This window comes from Clytia hemisphaerica, unplaced genomic scaffold (genome assembly GCF_902728285.1).
Source record: "Clytia hemisphaerica strain Z4C2 unplaced genomic scaffold, Clytia hemisphaerica genome assembly, whole genome shotgun sequence".
NCBI lineage: Eukaryota > Metazoa > Cnidaria > Hydrozoa > Leptothecata > Clytiidae > Clytia > Clytia hemisphaerica.
This window is the reverse complement of record NW_027104384.1, coordinates 625,205-647,012: the sequence shown is the minus strand read 5'-3', so window position 1 is coordinate 647,012 and position 21,808 is coordinate 625,205. Positions and strand designations below refer to the sequence as shown.

The window sequence follows — 21,808 nt, the reverse complement described above, 5'->3', positions numbered from 1 at the left end:
AAATTCCGCTTTATCTTGATATTTTGAGATATTATTTACTTTATATATCATACAACATTTAGTTATATTTATTCAAACAATTATTGTATTTTTATTATTTAGGTGTTTTTAAAATAATTTATAATTAACATTTGTAAAATATGTATTTTTGGTAAAGTTTTTGTAGTGACTTTCTATCCACTTTCAATTTGGAAAAAATAGCGAAAATCTCGAACAAATATTTTTGTTATAACCATAACGAATCACAAGACAGATTATTTATATTTCAATCTGAAAATAGGAATAGCTGAGAAACCAGGAGAAACTCGTTTACATTTTTCTAGGTTTTTTCTATGAAATTTAAATCTTGCAAACTGGGTCCTGACAGTTCCAAATCTTTGCAAAAGTAATTTCAGCTTGGTTTTTTATACGTCAATAATTAATCATTACTCCAAGTCTTTTTGTTTGAAATTGTGCAATTAAAAAGTAAGGGACTAGGACGAGACATATTTGATTACTCTTTAGTAATTTAAAATGCGCAAGCTGTTTTGGGGTCTAATTATTCAGTCTAGTTTTAATTACATTTTGCCTCTTTTTTATATTATCTGTTTTGTGGTTTAGATAATTAAGTCTAGCTTTGATTAGATTTTGCCTTTGTCATTATCTTTTTGGGGAATAATTTATTCAATCAAATTGCAATTAGATTTGCATCCATCTCTAATAAATAAGAAGATATGCTAGAATCAGTAGACACATGGCTTTCATTCATGATAGGAGTGGCACTTTCTGAAGTAAGAAGCTTCTCTCTTGTAAATGGTTCTGTAAGGATTTGTGACAGTGACTTTGACTTTTTCAAATTAGATTTGTGATACTGTATATTTAAATTACACGTTTTTTATCAGAACAAACTATATAAGAACATAAGGCTTCGATAGCCAAAATGTTATAAACAAGTTAAGAATATTTTAAGGCTTTGCAGACTCTAGAACACCGAATTTCATAAGAAAATGGACACAAATACTCTAGAAATGGCGGAAATAAGAACATGTTGAGAACATTTTTAGGCTTAAAACTCAAAAAGTTAAGAACATCTCAAGGCTTCAAAAATTTTTGATGTTCTTATAAAAAACGTGCCATTATTGAGTGTGTGATGTGTATGCTGTAAAATCGATTTGGTGGATTTAATGATCTTTCAATTGATCAGAGAAAGAATACATTTATTTCTTACCCCGGTTCAGCAGCAATTTTTATCTTTCAATGATATCTTCTCTGGTTTTCATGAGGTAGTACACGCTTCTTCTTTTTTATAAGAATGGTGTAAATCCATTTCATCATGGATATTCTTAACTTTTTGGGGAAAATCATCCTGAAATATTCTTACAATATTCTTAGATTAGGATCCTAATTCAGACTAGATTTAACATTTAGTACATACGTCTCAAGCATAAAATGGCATTTTTGTGAAAGGAGTGAGCCTGACTTGGGGGTAATTGACAAATAATTTAAATGCTCTAAAAATGACATTCTTATCTTGAGTAGCAAAATTTCACGATTGTGATATTCTTAGAATATTCTTAATTTTTTGGCCATTTTCATCATGGACATTCTTATAAAGTGTATTCTTATAAAGAAAAAGCGTAGTTGTTACTAATGGAATCCTTGGAAAGTATTTGTTCATGGTAGAAAGAGGTCTGTGTTTAATCGAAAAGCATCCAGCTATATATTCATTATCTTTGTTGTTAAGCTTGCTGCTTTGACATTGTGTGTGTTTTTAAGCAGCACATGGTTTCTGGAATAAAAAAAAAACGTGTTCTACCCCAAATATTTTCTCAACAACAAAGAGATGAATGGCATCGATAGACAAAACCCTGTAAAGAATAAACAATAAACTTTTTTAAGGTTAATTAAGACCTAACTTGTCTTAGTTATTCAAAATCTTCGAAATTTCATTTTCAAAAGTTGTTGGACTTCTTGGCAAAGAGTAGCGGTGTAAAAAAAATTAAAATTTACTATATGAGGTTATACTTCTATTTTTTTTGAAAAAGTCGAAATGTACATTCGAGCCTCTATTCGGATATTCAAAGGATAAGCAAAAATTCTTATGTGTCGTATCCGAGTCACACGTTTTCTTTATAAGAACATTGGAAGCGTTCGGATGTTCTTATCTTTTTGAGTTTTAAGCCTAAAAATGTTCTTAACATGTTCTTATTTTCACCGTTTTGTGAGCATTTTTATCTACTTTCCTTAGAAATCTTTAGAGTCTGCATAGGCTTAAGATGTTCTTAACTTGTTCTTAATATTTTAACCACCGAAGCCTTATGTTCTTATATAGTTTTTTCTTATAAAAAACGTGTATGGTGGTTTGACTGAAACCCCTCTTACGAGCTCTGCATTTTTTGACTTTTTTTAGCCCTTCAGAAGCATGTTGCTTTTTATTTGATCTTTTTGACCAGAAAAATGCTATTGAGTCTTGGCGGTGAAAGAAACTTCTAAAACGATCAAAAAAGACACAGATAATGACAACAGTACCTAAACGGGAATAACTTTGGAAGTTTCTGTGGTTTTTGAGTCTGGTAAAGACAGTACAAAATCCAGCATATTTGTGGCTATGTTTGTCAAAGGAAAAACTTTCTCCGATTCTCCATATATCGGATGCTAAACAAAACTTAAACTATACTTTTTGATATCCGTACCGAGTTTGTTTTTGGTTTTTCTTCAACTGTGGAACTTTGCTTCTCAAAGGAAATTGCCAAAAAGCGAATGTTGATTTGCCTTCAAACGATCGGCTCACCTTAAATCCCCTAGACATTTTTTTATAAGAACAAACCATATAAGAAGATATGACTTTGATGGTTAAATTGTTTAGAACAAGCTGAGAACCTTTTAAGGCCCTGCAGACCCTAGAACACCCAATTTCTTAGAAAATGGACAAAAATACTCAAAAAATGGTGAAAATAAGAGCATGTTAAGAACTTAAAACTCAAAAAGTTAAGAACATCCGAAGGCTTTTTGGATGTTCTTATTAAAAAACGTGTATTTTAGGAGGAAAAAGCTCTCTTAATCCGGATGAACGATAGGCTTTGATCTTTGATATCCTTTTATGGTTTTTCTCCAATTATGAGACGTCTGTTCGCCCCTTATAGATCTGGCAACCTTCCCGAAATTTATTCATTTGCTTTCTAACGTGCAAAAGGACGGTGCCATGTTGGGCTTCAGGACAGATTCACATGGATCTTTTAGCTCAATTATTGGAGGCTCAATAATTTATATCAATTATCTCATATTACTTCACATTTTACATGTATTTTGAGTATAAAATGACTATATTCGCCTATTATATGCTTTCCTACATATTTTTATCCCTGATATATACAAGATATTAGGATTATGTAAAGCAGCAGCTTTAGAAGTTTCAACCGGAAGATGGAAACGCAACTATGATTTCTCTACTAACTATCTAATCATTTTTTCAGCTGAAATACTAAAAAAATAGAAGAACTAATGCAATGATTCTTGGAACGTTGTGGATACCATTATGTACATTATGTGTGTTGCTGTTGGTGACTGGTGTACAGTCTGATGATGAACTGATCATGTCCAATCTGGTAAGTATAAAGCACCATACATGTTTTTTTTACAAAACACCCCTGTCTCACAACCCCGGTGGGATTTTTTACCTCAGTGGGGATAAAAACTCCTATTGAAATCCCAATGGAGATAGAAATACTATTGTTCCAAGGTTAAAAAATCCAGTGGGGATGGGTTTGGAGTGCAATTTCTAAACATTGAATGTGGAATGGGGATGAAATCAAAGTCAATTTCCCTGGTGGGCTAAAATTTTAGAGTATTTTGCCAAATTTTCCAGTGGGGCTGGGGTCCCATTGGGTCTGTAACACAGGGGTGTTACAGACGTTGCTTTTTTAAGAATATCTAGGCTCATATAGGGGGGGGGGGGGCGATTTCCGAAATACTGAATAATTTTGCCAAAATTTCTGAAATTCTGTAAAAAGATACTTGCAATTCCGATACCGATTTTTTGGGTATTTTTCCTCGTTTTGACAAATTTTTCATCAAATTTGATTTTTCATGTATGAATTCCGAAAAAGGAGGATAAAAACTTTATAGTACCGAAATTTCGAAGCAAGAATTCATGGATTTCCGATACCGAAACAATTTTGGAATTCCGAAATACTGTGGGAATTTATCCCGATTTCTGAAATTCCGGAGAAAAAAGGGTCGATTTCCGCAATTCCGAAATACCATACACCCCCCACCATATATAGCAGAAAGTTAAGCATACGCTAAACAATTGGGCCTAAGTTTTCAGATTTCGGCTGCTTTTGGCTGGAATTTTATGGATTTTCAGAACTTCCCTAAAATTTTGCTTAGGATGTAAGCATCCTTCAAGCATTTTTCACCCTTGTCAATGTCTTAATCTAAGCATCTCCAAATCAGTTTTTGGACCTACCCCGGTGGAGGTCCTATAAATTAGCCTCTGTTCCTTCGTTCGTTCGTTCGTTCGTTTGTACAGTACCATATGCTCTTTACCTCGTTCAACTGCAATGATAAATCCTGGAGGGGGCACTCGATCTGAAAACTACCGTATGCGTGGACAAAAATTAGGATAGATTTATGTCCCTTAAATTTAGATGCCCAATCGAGCCTCCCCCTCCCGGTCAGTAAATCAACTTTTTTTTCAATACACGCGTTGCAAAATTATATCAGTGCAGTCAAAACATGTGATTACGTGATTTTATTACTTGCTTTACAACTAACACCTGATAACTTTATTAGTGTCAATAAATTCTATCCAATCGAAACAAATGTCATGTAACAAGCACATAAAAATTTCGAGTAAAAGTGTGATTTGTCTTCAGACTTTAATTTTGCAACCTGTGTATTAGTGTAAAATGAATAAGTTTGACAAAACTAAATGACTAAAACTTTAGTTCTATCAATTTTCAGGTATACAGACACGGTGCGCGTTCACCGATAGCAGTTTATCCTACAGACCCTTATAAACATCATTGGAAAGATGGTATCGGTGGCCGACTTACCCAGGTAACTTTATCCCCTATCACAAAATTAATCGCAAAACTTAATCCAGGAATTTTTCTAATCACTTTTTTATATGTCCGTTTACCGGCCAAATTATCCAATTTAAGATTGAGTTTTTGAAACGGAATCTAAAAAAGAAAATATATTTTTCTAGCAAAATTATACTTGTTTGTTGTTTGCAAGCAAAAGTAACCAATATTATCTACATATTTTCAAAACTTTTTCGGGAGCTTCGCCATCTGAACAATATCCAGACCCCCGAGCTTCATCAATGTACCAAATTCCCTATCAGCCATTTAGAAACTCTACAAAAACGGCCGCCAGCTCCAAGTGCTTGGAAAAATCCCTTTAATCTTAGCTTAAGTAAAGTGAAACCCTTCTGGATCTACCGAAAGGATAAATTTTGTCTAGCTTGAAAAGATCTTGGGTATAAAGCTGCTTGCGAGGCTTAAAAATGTTGCATTTAGAGGTTTCATTTTTACTTTACTTATCTTGCTCCAATCCAATGTGAAAAGCTTGTGAATTAGAATTGATGAGTAAGCAAACGATATCACTCTTATTTAAAAAGAAAACCTTTAATTATATCTTCTCTATTTGATTTGTAGAGAGGCATGCAAATGGAATATGATTTGGGAAAGTTTTTGAAAACACGATACGTGGACACCAAATTTGTTAGTCCTCAATATTTACATACACAGGTGAGTTCTTGAAATCCATTACCCATTAGCTATTAGATCTACAATCAGCGCCGAAATATATTGGCAATTTTGGGGATTTTAACGTCTTTCAAAATATAAAGCTCGTGCGAGAATTGCAATTTTAGTACATTCACTTTGCTTCATTGGATTTTTCGATTTGGGAGGGGTTAAGTGCCTTCCAGGCTATATTCTCAGCTTTATTGGAACATTTTTGAGCTTTTAGGTCCTGAGATCTTAAGGTCCTAAGTCTTAGGTCTAATGTTAAAACTCTACTACCAAACTGTACTTCAAAGCACTTAAAAATCAATTGCGGTTTTAAAGTTTTGAGGAAATTCCCCTTTTGTGCCAAATATTTCGGCGCCGATTGTAGATGAATTTTAGCTGTCCTTTATTGTTAAATGGGAAACTCCTTTTCGTTTTAAGGCGGATTTCAAAAAGAGTTTAATTTGAAAATCTTTTGTAATACGAAATAAATGAATGTCCCCTCAGTTTTGGCGAGTTTTGTATGAAACATTCAATCTATGCGATTCAAAGAAAACTCTCGGAAGATTAAGTTTAAGAAAAAGCTAACTTTTCTATTAAATGATTTAAGCGAAATGGCAAAAACAAGGAACTGAACCTGAATTTATTTTGGACTGTACTTTCTTTTATTGTAGGTGACAATCAGGAGTTCCGGAGTCGACCGATGTCTTCAAAGTGCAGAAGCACAACTTGCTGGTCTATATCCACCATCTGACTGGCAGGTAATGTTGTATAAACTCTTTTGTCACACAAAGTTTTTGCAAGTCAATTGCTGACGAAATTTATAATTTTTCAATTTCATCGAAATCAAATTTGGAAAAACTGCAGAGAATCTTTGGCTCTGGATCAAAAAACAAATTTGTTTTCATACTCTCTTTGGTTTTAATTATCATCGCGTTTGGAACACCTGTATTTATCAGATTTATGAATAAGTATAAATTACGTTCGGCTTGGTTTCTTTCAACAATGTAAATTAATACTATCAAACTTTAGACCATGTATGTCTTTAGTACCCAACCATAATGCTAAAAATGTACCAACTTAGTTCAACGGCTCTTAAATTCATTATACTTTTAGATATGGGGAGATGACGAGCTTGGTAAATTATGGCAACCAATTCCAATTCAAACTGTTCCTGGAGATGAAGATCCTGTAAGTTGTTTGTACCTTAAAGAATGTTTAAAAAGCGTGCGTAAAAAAGACTCGGTAGGGAATTTCCCCTATGCTCGGTCACCCAAATCTTAATTGGACAAAAGCTTTAGTTTCTGCATATCCTTAAGACGGAGATTGGGAGAATTCATAAAAAGCTTTTACGAAAATGAGAAATTCGATCCCTAAATAAACTTACATATTTTGACAATAAAGAGAAAAAATTCCATATATTTTTAGGTGCTTCGACCAGAGAATACAAAAAATTGTCCAGGGTATGATGATTTGATGGAAGAAATGCAGAAAGATGAAGCCTACCAAGAAAGAATTAACAGCGATGAAACAAAAGTATATATTTTTCAACTAACATTTTGCTAAATGAGAGAAGTAATTATAGATGAGTCCCTTTCACTCGAACCTCTATTCATTATTCACCACTGGAGAGTTTTTTTAAATATTTTCCACCCAATACGTCACTTAAACAATAGAAAAAGTGACTGATTGGGATTGGGTGGAAGATTGAAGCCTCTCCAGTGGTGCATATCATGAATTCTTCGAATGTTTCTAACAATGCCTTAACTCGAACTTTCCTTTTAACTGGAACAAATTTGTGTTCCCCTTATGTGTTTGAGCTATGGAGACTTCACATTATCAGTACAGTTTTATTTTCACTCCGATTTTTAAAATCATAGTATCAAAATCTTTTTATGTATCCTCAGGCAGTACACTCATCGTTCTCAATGAAAAATCCTGACTGTAATTTTTAGAATTCTAGATGGATTTTTGAGTTGAAAACAATATAATTAAAGATCTGATTGTCTGCCGATTGGTAGTGTGAAGGATTCTATCACAAACTTGTACAAGGCAAGTTGTTAGGGGGGGCGTACGGGGTTTGCGAATTCCGAAATACCGAATAATTTTGCTAAAATTTTCGAGATTCCGTAAAAAAATACTTGCAATTCCGATACTGAATTTTTTGGGTATTTTTCCTCGTTTTGACTAATTTTTCATCAAATTTGATTTTTCATGTATGAATTCCGAAAAAGGGGGATGAAAACTTTATAATACCGTAATTCCGAAGCAAAACTTCATGGATTTCCGATACCGAAACAATTTCAGCATTCCAAAATACCGAAGGAATTTTGCCCGATTTCCGAAATTCCGAAGAAAAAAGGGTCGATTTCCGCAGTTCCGAAATACTGTACGCCCCCACGTGTTAGGGTAACTTAGTGATAGAGTCTCTACTCTTAATGACATTTATTTTGTAGGATTTGCTCAAATACATGAGTCTACACAGTGGGTGGAATTTGACCGTTGATAACATGTGGATCATCTATGATGCTGTCAAGAGCGAGGTACTTTTTGAATATCCAATGGAGCAGCGTTTCATATTTTCCTTTGGTTGATGAAAATCTGCTCAAATCGATTGACATCTTTGATATTTTTGCGATAGTTTTCATTCTCTCGTTTTACCACCCTGTTTTAAAGGGACTAAAAGGATTTGCCTTGAATTGAAAAAAAAATCGAATTTTTTACTAACTTTGTGACTCTTTCATTTTGATGATTTTACATAACTGAAATTACATATTTACGACCCTTTGAGGTCCACAAACGCCCTTCGAAAAAGAGGAGGATACACTTACCTCCCTTTGCCTAGGTCTTTCGTCCATGCTCGGGCGATGGAGCCTTGCATATTCATCAATCTCGTCTTAAGGGCTCTGACCATAGTGAATTTTTCATAATTGCCGTGTTTAAAATGTGTTTTCTGACTGATGTAACCAACAAAACTATGGCATGTTATACAGTTTCTGTTAGACAAACTATTCCTAATCTGGAAATTGAAAAATTGCATTGAAAAAATTTGATGAAGAAGAAAATGAAGACTTTTGTGAGGAAGAGTAATTCAACTTTGAAGAGCTTAGTTTCGGCGAAGAGTAATCATTTTGAAAGAATTTTCGTAGTAGATGGTGTATCTTTTACCGAACAATAAAAATGTTTGCGGAAAATTTTTGTAAATGCTTCTTTGTCTCGAAATCATCAAAATAGTGGTTTTTCATCAATTATTCATCTGGATTTTGCTTTTAAAAACAGTCATAACTTTTGACACATCTTTTTAGAAAAATTTTCCGCAAAATTTCAAATAGTTCAATTCTTTGCGGAAAGTTTGAAAAAAGTTCGAAACAAAAAGGTTAATTACCCATTAAAACTTAGCACTTTTTATAAAAGAAGGTGATGCAACATATTATTAACGTCTTTTTAAAGTTCATAACGTCATTTTTGCAATTAAGTTCTTAATTACTCATAAGGGGTTTCATTAGAAAGCAATTTATAAAGGCAATTCTTTGTTAAAAGTGTTAAAGAATCTAAAACATAACTTTTATGTTCAGATACTAAAATCAATTTTCTGACTATGGTCAGAGCCCTTAAACAAGTCTCTTTCACCAATAGGTGGCCGAGGAGCTTAAACAACCACAATGGATTGTGGATCGGTTAGATGAAATTAGTTCGTTAAGTTGGTATTTGTTCCGTTTCAAATATCAGCCACAAAAAGACACTGCTGATCTTTTGGGTCGTCTGACAGGAGGTGAGTAAACTAGAATTGGATGATATTTTTCTCTCTGTTTGACTGTTCATAATACTCTGGGAGAGCCTGTATACTTAGTACTTGAACTTTTCTTTTGAGCCAAAACTATCATTTAGCTCTTGAGGTTTTGTAAAGACATTCAAAATTGTCTCACTTAAATGAAATTTTCCATTTTTTTCTAATTTTGGGACCGGGTTGAGTTTTCCTCTCAAAACGTGACTTAAATTTTCGGATAGAAAATAATATTTAAACAAAGGCACATACTCACCCCAATCTCATTTTAATCTGCTTGAAGAAAATTTTTTGAATATATTTTGCCTGTTCAATCCCTTCTTTTTACCTTGTAGGCACTTTACTTGGCATTATGAATGACAATATGAAACTCTGGACATCAGGAACTGAAGACGAGAAAAAAGACCTCCATAAATTGAACATTTTCTCGGCAGTAAGTGATGAGTACAGTTGAGCCTTTCTTACTCTAGGCGTACAAACTTTCGCGAGCAGGCTAAAGTATTCGATCTTCAAAGGACCAAGAACTTTCTTCGAATTAGAGAAAGATTCGAATTAGAGAAAGTATTTTATATTAATTTCTGGCTGGGGGACAAATATTTTAGTTCGAATTATAGAAAGATTTGAATAGTAAATGTTCGAATTAGAGAGAGTGGAACTTCTGAGTTACCTAAACCAAAAAAGCCACGGGGGTGTACTGCTGAAACAAAAATTCCCAAAATCAGACCCCTTGTTGGTCTTTTAAAACAGTTTACAGTTTGCTGAATTGTAATTTTTACTTATCTTTTCTTCTTTAGCACGATTCCACTTTATTATGTCTATCAGCAGCCCTTCAAACAGACATCGTCGATGAAATCCCTTTCTCTGCTTCCATTCTTGTGGAACTTTTCAACTCCAGTGGAAGGTATGAAGAGGAGTTAATTATTTTTAGTTTTATTGTTCTTTTATATATTCTTTTTGATAAGGTAAAAATTAATTTTGTATGGACAACGAGGCTCAAAAATGCCACAAATTTTTAAATAACAACTTCAAACCTGGAATTTTGAAGTTAAGGGTCAAATTTGAACATTTACGGGTACAAGGCCTGAAATGCCTTGTTTCTTTTCCATGAAAATAAGCAATAATAAAAACATAATAAAAACATTTGAATCTTGAAATACCAAGAAATCAGATCAGCCGAAAATAGTGTATTTGAGCCATGTTGGTTGCCAATAATAGGATCCCCTGTAACTTTTTTTCACTTTGATTTTTTCGTTAAATTTTGCAAGGCAACTCCACGTGGCATTTATCTTTGGGGCGCAGGGTCATTTTTTTGCCGTCTGCTCGTATCGTGTATTTTACAAATCAGCCTAAAATTGCCCTTTTTGCCCAAATTAGCTCTAGGTTACTGTATCTAAGGATTGGAAAATGCTGTTAACTTGTAGTTTTGACATGTGTTACATATTGATAATACAAGCTTACAGCCAAAATTTCAGCGAAATCGGATCCGTCGTTATTCTGAAAGTGAGCATTTTGGATAAAATACGGACCACTCACGTGACCAATCACTCACGTGACCAAGTTGAAATTTTGGACAACGTTTTAGATGGTTAATATCTACCACTGCTGAAAGTTTCAAGTCAAAAACTCCTTTAGTTCCTGAGTTCCGGCAGGGGGTCGATGTGTATTTTAAAGACCGGTCTGCAAAGTACCAAATGCTCATTGGACCAAATTTTTCCTTTACTAGTCTCTTTTATTTGACAAACCAGCCTTTGGGAACAAATTTCAATCTGATTGAACCAGCCAATCGGTCAATACGTTTTTATAGCCAAATTTACATTCTGGTCTGTAAAATAAGAACCAGACAAGTGGCCGGACTAAACTTTTCCAAATCATCTTCAATTATCAATATCTGCCAGTGGTCGAAATTTCAAGGTCATATGACTTGTCAATCTTGAGATTTAAAGATGGGCTTCGAGCCCCCCCCCCCAAGATGCTTCCCCTACTAAAAGAATAGGAAGATGCTCGAAGATAATAGTTTAGAAAATGACAGATTTCTTTCCTTGTTAATACATGCTATAACAGTAAAAAAATCTTGCAAATATGTTAGAGTTTACTTTTCGTTTTTAGTTATTACGTCAAGATGACATATAAACACAAGGATACCTTGACACCATGGAAACTTTCGGATTGTGATGAGAAATGTCCGTTAGATGGTTTCATCAGCAAAGTTAAAGATCGTGTTCCAACACATCGAGTTGAAGACTGTCATTGGGACTCCGAAAAACCTGGTTATTTCTCTTATAAACGTAAGATTTTTATTTTAGATTTCTTTACAGTTTTCCAGTTCAGAGTTAAATATTCCTCACTGAGAGTTGTTGTTGACTGAAAGGGGAATGGAGCCTTTTTTGACTGGAATTGCAGAATTTGATGAGAATATTCTCAATTAATTGTACAAAAATTGAAAATGGGTTTTTTCATTCTGAAAAAAATTTCGGGATTTTCATGAAAATCTTTCCAGTTTTTGCACCACACAAATCAAGGACAGCTTTGATGAGATCCTTGACCCATTGGGTTCTTCCGGAAAATGTTCGTACATGAGGGCGGGAAGGAAATTTGCTTTATTTAGGGGTGTTTTTGAATGTCCGGGTGTCGACTGACCTGTGGTCCGGGGTAAAAAGTCAAAAGTCACAATGTTCGGGGGAAAATTTCCAAAAAATGCTATATCTTCCACGCCCCTATTCAATTTTTTTTTCTGAAAGAGCCGATTGACCCTCCTTGGTGTTAATTGTAACATCTTTTTGAAAAGTAATCTTTCTATAAAATAAAATAAAACAAGTGAAAGAATTTTAAATAAATTTCCTGGAATTTTCATATCTTCCAATCTGATATCAAAGTTTCTAGTAAAACCCAAAAATATTTGTAATTGCTGATTTAAAATATGAATCTCTATCATAAATCGTGATATGTACTGGACAAAATTGTTAATAATCATAAAATAATTTCTTCGTAAACATGTTTCACTGCGTTTTCGTCTTCAACTTCAAAATAAAGTGGTTCATTATCCGCCGCCCCTCCTCCGCCACCACCAACGGCATTCTGGTTTAAAGTAGTGAAATCTATTTCTTGGTACACATTCTGATCCAAACCTTCGTTAATCATTTCAATTAAAAAATCGTCCATATAATAATAAGTTGCCCATGAAGTTGATTTGTCTTCGCTATCACTCCAATATCGGGCTTGGCGTCGATTATCAGTCAATCTTTCATAATCATTTGAACTCTCATCTTCTGCCTCTGTTTTACTCGTATCAACATCAAGACTACATGATTTGCACATTCTTAACTTCACCGTTAGAGTTCTTTCAAAATTACGCCTCCCATTCGGGCTTACGTCACCGATTTTACTTGTCTCCCTTTTACCACAGTTCTGACATTTTCGACGGCGTGTGATCGAGACACGTCCAAAGCTACGTTCCCCATTCGAGTCACGTTTGGTGTCTTTATTATAAATCTTTTCTTTATCTTCTTCGTCACAAAATTCTTCAAAAACTTTACGACGAGCAGCAAGTGTTCTCTTAAGTGATGCAATCAAAACTTGGTTCGTCTGTAGTTCGTTTTCATAATTCTCACTGCCCCAGCTATCTTCGCCAGTAGATTTCTTGACCACCTTTTTAAAACATCTAAAATTAATTTTCGAGTTGGTTTTACTCATTTCACTGCGCAAATTCTTTACAGTCATTTCAATAATAAGTCTAACGATTTCGGATCAAAGTGAACTAACACTAAGTATTTCTAACCAAATGCAAGCATAAACACCCATGGTGTATTGCAGAATGATCAATGTTTTGTTTGTAATAAAAAATCTACTGCATCGAATTTGAGCATTATGTAAAAAACTCTTTTCGATTGGTCAAGATCTGAAAATAATGACGTAATTTTATTGATTCTAATCAAACTAAGTAACCAATCAGGAACAAGGTTACAAAAATCGGATAAGAATATTTCAATGTATTGACTCGCCTTGACGCAGGTTTAAACATAACCCATTGTTGATCTCATGTAAATTCAACACCAAGTTTGACAAGAGATTAGTAAAGAAGTAAACACAAAAAACATCATAAAGTAAATAAACAAGTTTGCATACTTTCAGATTATACATCCTCCGCTCCCGTTAAACTCACATAAAACATACCAAATATGAGAAGAAATACCATAAACGAGAAATTCATTATACTTTTATCGTAGAAATTTTAGCGAGACTAATTTTAGCGTTTTAGCGAGTTTTCCCTATTTTCGCCAAAATAAATCTTGTTAAAACACGCCGAATCGACAGATCGCTAAAATTTAAAAAACAAAATCCCTTATTTCTAGCAAAACTTTTTACCATTAAAACTTCTGGCTTCAATCTAAGACGAGGAGAACAGCTTATGCTACCTCCAGCAAACACTGTCAAGTTCGGTTTGCAATCTTTGAGTTTTGTCGGCTCTTTAATCTGGGATCGTCTCCCAAAGGATGTGAAAAGCTCTGCAACATTTAATAAAGGGGAAAGCTAAAAATGCTTCCAGATAATTTTTGTACTTGTCCATTATGTAAATTGTGGTAAATAGCTATTTTTATGAAAGTTGGAATTTATTAGTAAACGGTCACGGCTGTAACTATTTAGGACGCTAGGTCCTATCGTTGTTACCAACTGAAAATAAATTGATAATAATAATAATTTATCCACGCAAAATTTTTGTTTATATTGCCTTGATACATTTTTATCAATAGGAAGGGTTTCAGTGCAAAGAAAACGAATCAGTCGATAATTTAATACGAATTATTCGCTAAAATTTATCCACGCGAAATTTTTCGAAATCATGATTCGCTAAAATAAATCCAAAAAAATCAAGATTTTCCTGACTCGCTAATACGCTAAAATTAGTCTCGCTAAAATTTATACGATTAAAGTAACTGTAATATAAATTCAAAACTTTTAATTTTCAAACGAAACCTTATATTCATTAATAATTACTTTAATACCAACCAGGCGCGTATCCACCGTTCAAAGTGAAAGGTTTTGATGTACGGTTTAAAAAATACCAAGATGATATGTAAAATGTTATCGCACCTGTATCACAGACTGCTGAGTGGCACTTTCCTAATTGGAATTTAGCTAAAATATCTTGTTGGGCTAGAAAATTCCCAACAACAGGGTGTCCTGAAAAAGGTATCGAGTCGTACCACTTCTATAGAAAGAATATTTCACTAAAAAATTTGCAATGTTTATCAAAGTTTCTCTTATATTTTGTTAAATTTTGTTAAACACACTCAACAACCTTCTACTCAGAATCATGTTCGAACTCAATACATTTCGGGACACCCTTTACATAACTCAGTGACCCCACTGGGATTTTAACTGTATGTTGAAAATCCTCCACAGGATTTTTTAAAATTTAAATGAGGAATTTGAAATCTCAACTCATTAAGATAAGCGACTTTCCATCCCCATTGGTCTCTAGTTCCTTTTATTCCCAATATTCATAATGACTGATTATCCCATATATAAGACCGTAAGATAAAAATGAGACTTGCGCATTAAGACCAGTGCAATTCAACAAATATGTGTTGTTATTTATAATTTTACAAGCATCTAGATCTCGCGCAACTTCCTGGATTCAATATGACTAGCGAATCCGAATATACAAATGAAAGTTTTGAGGTTGTTAAAGTATGTGGATTCAATTTCGCAAATCATCCAACTCTCAAAATGATTTTATTCTTTGTTTTTTTTTTACAGGATTGACAGTCGTTTCAATTGTTTTGTTGGTATTGTGTATCATTTTGCTCATCATCGTCATCTACGCATGCGTTAGAATCCACCAAAATCGGAAAAATGGCGGAAATACCACTGCCAGATATGATGAAAATTCTGCTCTCATTACCTAAGCTGTTGAAAAAGTAAACGAAATCATATGGATTTTCTTCCTTAGAAGTAGAGCTGGTATTTATGAATTTTCAATCGTGTCATGAACATGAACATAGAACTTTAAGAATTTGAAGACATTTCTCGACGTTTGTTAGCATTTTAGAATTTTTAGCAAAGGAGCATGCAAATTGGAGTGCTGGAATTAGTATTTTCAACCCAAAAAATTAAAATGTGTCTCAATATAATTTGCAGCGAAGACTAGAATTCGAATTACCATTTTCCAATTTGAATTAGTTTTCGAGCTACAGCCTTTTTTCTTCGCCGCAGATTATATTGAGACATTAAATTTAATTTTACGTGCGCCAAAGTATTTAGTATTTTCAATATTTCATACAACACTTACGTAAGGTGATATTTAAAAACTATTTTATTTCATCTTTCTAGGATTAGTTACAATTTAACGAAATTTAGGTATTTTTTTAAAGACAACATTTTTAATTGTCTAGCAATTATTTGCAGGATTTTTTTAATGACTTTCTTTTACTTTCTATTTGGAGAAAATAGTCAATTCTCAGATAAATGAATTATGGCGTTATTTCTATCAAATCATAAAATTGTATTTGTATTACTGAAAATCTGAAAAACTTATGGAGCTAAATCAGGCATCTAGGACAAGCGAAGCTATCTCTAAGATCTTTTCGAAAACAGTCAAAATATTAGCTGGAAAATTGGAATATAATGATAAAATTTTTCTAAAATCCAACATGATTAAAAAATTCCTAGAATGTAAAAAAAAAATGAAAACAATAAATTTGTTCCATAAAACTATGACTCATCAAATATTTTATTCATTTGAAAATGAAATGCTCAACTTTGAAGTTCCGCAATGAGTTCCAATAATAGGTACAAGTCGTCGGCCATAACGTAAAATTGATTCCTTTGGAGTTGACGTACCAACTTTTACATCCGTTCTCGCCTGTGTAGGTTAACTTCTTCATCGTATCTTGCAGGTTGTTCTGATATTCTGTATTCGCCTCTTCCTTCACCTGCAAAGCATTTAAAAAATTTATCTCAAATAGCCGAGTGGGAGCAACTTAGCATTTCCTTTCGATCTGAGACATCGTGGTGCCAAGTAAATTCTTTTATAGCTTCAATTTCACCAATCTCTGTTCTAAAGTTATGCGTGGTGGATGTGATTATCTGACCTGGTCAGTCAAATAATCAAAACGCGTTACTTTTTGCTTTATTTAAACGAGTTAAAGTGAAAGCCATGCCATTGGGTTGGATAAATGGATGAAAATGAGCAAAGTAGTGCGCCAACCTGGGCAGAAGTAGCGTGGTGGCAGGGGGGGGAGTAAAAAATGGGAAAATGCCCCCCCCCCCAGCGTAGGTTTTTCTAAGGGGCGCCAAAATACAAAGGGAGTAAAAAGACGCCTCTAATTACTAATTTCGGCGCCCACGTAGTGTGCATTTATATTTCATCCCCCCTATATGTGCATCCCCCATATTTAAAAATTTTTTCGAACCTGGCATTAACTACAATGGTGGTTCACAAATCGTTTAATACCAAACAATTCAAATTTATATGGTAAGAAAGGGTAAGTACATTAGGCGTACAAACTTTCGCGAACAGAAACTTTCGCATGGACGAAGAATCGCGAACTTAATGGAAAAATATTTTTCGCGAGCATAAACTTTCGCGAATCAAGACGTAAAATTGAGAATTTTCACATGAAAAAATGGCTTAGAGGGACAAATACTTCTTGGGTTGGCTTGAAACATTTGTCCTTTGACTTATTAGTCTTTTAGCAGGCTAAAAAGTGCCATAAAACTTACATTTTATTCAAAGTTTGAAGTTTTACAGATTTTCTATTTTGTTAACAATTTTTCGCGAGCATAAACTTTCGCGAATGGCCCTTCCTGGAATTTTTAAAGACATTTACTTTCGCGAAAAGGGCCAAAATTTTGTTGTTCTTTGACCAGTTTAAGATATAATACATATTTTTACCAAAAAGTTGTTATCCCCCATTTTACTCAGAAAATCTATTATCCCCCCTATAAAGCCTTTCTTGAAAAGTTGGATCCCCCTTAAAGAAGGGGGGGTTCACACTATGCCTCCTATGCTCTTTTATACCTTAGATATGGCAGTTTTTTTCAGCCAAAAAAAGAGAAAATACTCATTCATTCTCTTGCGTTATTTTTCAAAAAGTTTACTTTTCATAGGGGGCGCCAAAATCTAAATCTTCTAAAATTGCCTCCCCAGTTTGCCCGAATTTTATATGCTGAAATTTTGCAAAATGCAAGAGAATATTGAAAAGTACATTTTGGATCAAAATTTTTTTTAGAAATTTGATGACGTCAGCAGAAATAAGTAAAAAACGCAATTTTTTGCAATATTTATTCATATATCTTTATTTAGGCAAGCAAAACAATTATTGAACAGCACTTTTCATATTCTACACCCTAATACGCTTCCAAAAAGGTATGAATGAACACCTCTTGGCGAGTGCTATTGGTGTTTAAAAATTAAAGAAAATTTGGACATGCCTTAAAATGCCTGTTTTGAGGCAATGTGAAAAACTTTTTCCTACCAAAAGTTCTTCTCAGAAAACACTCTAAAATTTTTTTAAAAATTTTCAAATTCATACCTCAACAGTCTTGGCCTTTCTTTTGATTGTTTTCGAGATCAAATCCAACATAAAATTCACTTGACATTCAACCATAAACAACACTGAATTGTGGGCTGGAAAAAGGGAAAATATAATTCCAGACAACTCCCAAAATATCTGTAATTTCACCCTTAGAACTTATGGGAGAATAATTTTAAATGTGAGGGACAAAAAATTCTAAAATTTTGTCTGAACACAGGGTACAAACTTTAAGCGTACAAACTTTCGCGAGCAGAAGCTTTCGCGATTTTTCACAAAAGTAAATGTCTTTAAAAATTCTTGACAAAATAGAAAATCTGTTAAACTTCAAACTTTGAATAAGGTTGCTCAGCTTATACCGAATATTGTCGAATACTTTTTAGCCTGTTAAAAGACAAATAAGTCAAAAGACAAAAGTTTCAAGCCAATCCAACCTTTAAGTAGCTATTTTTTCATGTGAACATTTTAATTTCTATGTCTTGATTTGCGAAAGTTTATGCTCGCAAAAAAAGATTTTGCCGTCAAATACGTGACAGTAAATATCGTAAATTTCGCGATTTTTCGACCTCGCGAAAGTTTCAGCCCACGAAAGTTTGTACGCCTTAATGTCGCCGGTTGAGAAATTACCAGAAAGACGAACTCAATTAAAGTCTGTGTCGAAAAAATTTTACTCTGCTTGACTACTAAAAAAAACACATATAATCAAAAATCAAAACACTGCACACCTTTTTGACACAGATTTTAATTACTTTTTCTCAATTTATCACCTAATGGGTACTTTACTACGGACCCTTTGCTCAGGAAATATGAACCCCTTTAGAGGTGACTAAGTTTTGGCTCGACAAAAAATATTTCTTACCTAGCACAGTATTCGGTCCCAACAAGATAAAGAAATTTGGAAACCCAGGGCACATAACACCATTATACGCGTTCGGGCAATTATTCCATGATTTCGTTAACGTTTTCCCGTTCCGTGAAATACACAAATTCTTCATGCTGCCGAGTGAATCAAAACCTGTTGCATAAATAACGGTATCAACCGAATACGATGTAGCGTCATTAGTTTCGATACCGGTTTGAGTGATACAAGATATTTTCTGATTTACAAGTTTCACTTTAGGATTATTAAAGCATGGTAAGTAATCGTCCCTAAGGATGCCTCGCTTAGTACCCAGAGCTTCCTTGGGAATTAATTTCTGTCTAAGTTCCTCAGAATCAATTTGGTTTGACATATCCTTGACGATAGCATCTTGCACTACTCGTGTTAAGAAATTTGAAGTAGTTGTATAAATGTACTTGACCGTTAAGTCACCCATTATAAAGCCTAAACAACGTAAAAAAAGATTCCACATATATTTTAACTGATCGTTTCCTTGAATAGATTTCGGTGTTTGGATACACAGAGGTGGAAAAACTAATCCAGCCGATCGCTGAAAAACGAACAACTCCCGAACTTTACCGACAATACTCGGTATAAGTTGAGCTGCCGAACATCCGGTACCAACAACAGCTACTCGTTTTCCTGTTAAATCATAACCGATTGGCCAGCGAGATGTATGCATAGAATCACCGGCAAAATCATCAATACCCGGGATATCAGGATATTTTGGTATGTTCAACGCACCAATGGCTGATACTAGATGTGAACACGTGATAGTTTCCTTCTTAGAAGTAGAAACCATCCAAACCTGGTATTCATCATCAAAAACACATTCGGTCACTTTAGTATCAAGTTTAATATGTTCATGCAAACCATAATGATCAGCGAGTTTTTCTATATAAGCCAAAGTTTCTGCTTGACCTGGATTCGGGCAAGACCATTCATGTTTAAAGAACGAAAAACTATACTGATATGCCGGAACATCACATGCGCACCCAGGGTATTTATTCCACCACCAGGTCCCACCGATACTTGACCCCTGCTCGATAATCATGAACGGGATTTTCCGTAGACTAGCAAACTAGTCTGTAAATTAATCATGTCAGAGGGCGGGAACATAAAGGCGGCGGGCGTTTGCTAGAATAGGAGCTGCGTAGGAGAGCGAGCAAAAGTTGGTGAGAGGCTGCTGATATACAGACTAGAACATTCTGCCACGGCTTCATTTTGGAGGTTGTGAGAACGGAGGAGTGCTTTCCTAAATTTTGGAGGGAGAAAAGCCGACAGACCACTTTGTTTTGAATTTTGGGTGGTGGAGGAGCCACCTTTCAAGTTTTGAAACTTTTACATCTTTAGTTGTTTTTGTTATTCATACATTCTTAGAAAGGTAAGTATTTGCAATTTAGCTTCAGTTTTCTACAATCATCAAAAGTGTACAAGGATTATTCAGTTTTCCTCATGCAGGTTGGTGGTATATGTTACGTGCTTTTGGGGCTTTTTGCTAGCCTCTTTCATTCAAGGTAAGAAATATTTTTTCTAACAGTCTAATTTGGTTCCACCTAAATACTTTTTATTTTAGTACTTACAGACTACTTGTTAAGGAACTTGATTACTCTAGTCTCATTGTGGCTAAGTGAACCCCTCCAACACTCTTTTCTATGAATACAACAGTAACACTAACCAGGCAGGAACTCTGCTCAAAAGTACCCAACAAAATAACCTTTTTGAAAAAATTTTGACACTATTTTAAGAATAATAACATATCATAATAATCAATAATTCTGACACTTTTAATGATTGAGAGTGATGAGAGGGATAATCTTTGGAGTTTCTTTAAACTAACCAGGAAACGCTGTTTATTCTCACGATAACCTAAAAATAGTTTTCAAACCGTACCAAAAAAATTTTTGGTACGGCTTGAAAACCTGTGTTAGGTTATCGTGGGAATAAACAGCGTTTCCTGGTTAGTTTAAAGAAACTCCAAAGATTATCCCTCTCATCACTCTCAATGTCATTACTGCCAGGCTGCTGTCTGACAGTCCGACCCTCTTCAACAGACTCACTGCTACAAAAAACAACCTGTCCTGACTGTCAGCATGTACCAGCCAAGCACAGGAAAATTACACGTACACATAGAAAATTAAATGGAAAACTTAGAGAAAAGTACTTACTTTTAATAGTTAAGATGTCATATGTTGAATAACTAAAACTCCAACCTCAAAACAATGACACATTGGTGCATAATTATTATTATAAGTGTATTATTATAATTAAGTATTTCAGTCTGTCGAATGAAAAATGTAACATCTGTCATGTACAAATTTAATTTGTGAAAAATTGAAATATGCAGAATTTAGTGCTGTGATAAGATAGCTCTGATAGAAAATCCAGAGTTTATATGGTGACAGAAAAGGGTACACGTATTCATGATTTTAGAAAAATGCAGTATTTTTGTCATGAGAAGAGAATTATTGTAAATTATGACCTTTTTCTATAGACTGTGGCTATGTGCTGAAGAATTTTCTTGTCACACCAAAAATGCTGAAATATTAACCTTACACTTTAAGATTTATGGCTAATTTTTTTGGGAGTTTTCTTGCCACACTAATTTTACAATTGAATATAATTATTTAAATTAAAGTTACCTATTTGAGAAATTTTTGTTGTCAAACTGAGAATTCTGAATTTTCACCGTAATATAAATTCTGACAAATTTTCATCTACGTACAACTATCATTTTGGGGAAATCCCACTTGTTCGACAGTATACTTGTCCGACGGTACATTTGTTAGACCGGTTGTTTGACAGTTATTAGTTCGACACCCATTTGCTCGACTGCATGGTTGTTCGACGACCACTTGTTCGACACTCTTCTCTCAAACAACTGGTCTGTTGA

At 34.2% G+C, this 21,808-nt stretch overlaps 2 protein-coding genes across 2 annotated transcripts; one reads left to right on the top strand and one right to left on the bottom strand.

Annotated features, from left to right (window-relative positions):
- The first annotated feature begins 3,450 nt into the window (after positions 1-3,450).
- LOC136819357 (testicular acid phosphatase homolog) lies at positions 3,451-15,964 on the top strand. Its single transcript, XM_067075593.1, has 12 exons — positions 3,451-3,584; positions 4,945-5,040; positions 5,643-5,735; positions 6,392-6,478; positions 6,834-6,908; positions 7,146-7,253; positions 8,174-8,260; positions 9,354-9,489; positions 9,837-9,934; positions 10,296-10,402; positions 11,608-11,786; positions 15,259-15,964. Exons 1-12 carry the CDS (start codon positions 3,486-3,488, stop codon positions 15,405-15,407), a joined length of 1,314 nt encoding a protein of 437 aa, XP_066931694.1. The 5' UTR covers positions 3,451-3,485; the 3' UTR covers positions 15,408-15,964.
- Positions 15,965-16,150: 186 nt separating this feature from the next.
- LOC136819356 (baeyer-Villiger monooxygenase-like) lies at positions 16,151-20,002 on the bottom strand. The gene is made up of 3 exons (XM_067075592.1): positions 18,895-20,002; positions 18,036-18,130; positions 16,151-16,433 (listed from the first exon to the last, which is right to left on the bottom strand). Exons 1-3 carry the CDS (start codon positions 19,967-19,969, stop codon positions 16,236-16,238), a joined length of 1,368 nt encoding a protein of 455 aa, XP_066931693.1. The 5' UTR covers positions 19,970-20,002; the 3' UTR covers positions 16,151-16,235.
- Between the last annotated feature and the right edge of the window lie 1,806 nt (positions 20,003-21,808).

Excerpts from the sequence above, each read along its gene's own strand:
- LOC136819356 (XM_067075592.1), bottom strand. The coding sequence starts at position 19,969 with ATGATTATCGAGCAGGGGTCAAGTATCGGTGGGACCTGGTGGTGGAAT. Across the intron at positions 18,131-18,894 it reads GGGACCGAATACTGTGCTAG|CCCACAATTCAGTGTTGTTT; the intron begins GTAAGAAATATT and ends CCCTTTTTCCAG. Across the intron at positions 16,434-18,035 it reads GAAAGGCCAAGACTGTTGAG|GTGAAGGAAGAGGCGAATAC; the intron begins GTATGAATTTGA and ends AATGCTTTGCAG.
- LOC136819357 (XM_067075593.1), top strand. The coding sequence starts at position 3,486 with ATGATTCTTGGAACGTTGTGGATACCATTATGTACATTATGTGTGTTG. Across the intron at positions 8,261-9,353 it reads ATGATGCTGTCAAGAGCGAG|GTGGCCGAGGAGCTTAAACA; the intron begins GTACTTTTTGAA and ends TTTCACCAATAG. Across the intron at positions 9,935-10,295 it reads AATTGAACATTTTCTCGGCA|CACGATTCCACTTTATTATG; the intron begins GTAAGTGATGAG and ends TTTCTTCTTTAG.